At 38.1% G+C, this 1,185-nt stretch overlaps 1 protein-coding gene across 1 annotated transcript; it reads right to left on the bottom strand.

Moving 5' to 3' along the window:
* On the bottom strand, positions 1-642 carry LOC141664730 (uncharacterized). Its single transcript, XM_074470684.1, has one exon. The coding sequence runs from the start codon at positions 640-642 to the stop codon at positions 1-3; it is 642 nt and encodes a 213-aa protein (XP_074326785.1).
* Positions 643-1,185: the final 543 nt, after the last annotated feature.

Genomic DNA, 1,185 nt, shown 5'->3' with positions numbered 1-1,185 from the left:
TCACAATCGCAAAACGTGCTTGTAGTACGCCAAAAGCTCTTTCAACATCTTTCCGATATGCTTCTTGCATTCTTGCAAACAGAGCTCTTTTTTTATCACTCGGCTCTTTAATGGTTTGGATAATGGTGCCCATTTTGGATAAATGCCATCAGCAAGATAGTACCCCATTTTATATTGTCGTCCATTGATGAGAAAATCTGCAGGAGGGGCACGACCAGAACGAAGTTCATCAAATAGAGGAGATTGATCAAACACGTTTATATCATTAAAAGAACCTGGCATCCCAAAAAAGGCATGCCAAATCCATAAATCATACGAGACAACGGCTTTAAGTATGATCATGGGTTTATGAACATGCTCGGCGTACATGCCATGATAAGAAGTGGGACATTTATCCCATTGCCAGTGCATACAATCCAAGCTGCCTAACGTTCCTGGAAATCCACGATCCTCAGCTACACGTAACAGCCTTGTAATATCAGTTTCATTTGGACTCCTCAAGTATTCCGATTCGAAAATATCCACAACTCCTCTACAAAATTTCTTGAGCAATTCTATAGATGTGTTTTTTTCAATCTTTACGTACTCATCAACACTGTCGGCTGGCGTTCCATGCGCGAGCATTCTTAATGATGTTGTCATTTTTGGATACCAGACAAACCAACAACACCAACATCATCAAATTTAGCCTTGAAATAATTGTCATGTTGCTGCAATTGACATAAAATTCTCTCAAACAAAGGCCTCGACATCCGAAAACGTTGGCGAAAGATCTGATCATTGAAAAGTGGTTGCATTGAAAATTAGTCAGAATGGATTCTTTCGTCGGCAGCAATTTTGGCACGGCGAATATAAGATCGACCACGAACGGAACCAGTATGACCTCCCTGGTTTTGACTTGTTTGCATATTTTGATAGTTGGTCATTTACTAGTGCTTGCAAAATGGAGTATACTTCTTCATCAGAAGAGTTGTCACTGAAATCTCCTCGCAGAATTCGTTTTTTTAAGTTGCTCATTGTAGTAGTTTGAAAATAAAATTTGGACAGAAAATGAAAATGGCGAAACTTGTTTAAATGAGATAGTGAAAGTTTGTTGAGAACATTCAATAAAGTTAAAAGAGTTAGGTAAAAATAAAGAGAGTTAGTTAAATTTTAAACCACTTATGCAACTAGTATTGGATAGCA

This window comes from Apium graveolens, chromosome 6 (genome assembly GCF_009905375.1).
Source record: "Apium graveolens cultivar Ventura chromosome 6, ASM990537v1, whole genome shotgun sequence".
Classification (NCBI taxonomy): domain Eukaryota; kingdom Viridiplantae; phylum Streptophyta; class Magnoliopsida; order Apiales; family Apiaceae; genus Apium; species Apium graveolens.
The sequence above is the reverse complement of the archived record's forward strand: the minus strand, read 5'-3'. Positions and strand labels throughout refer to the sequence as shown.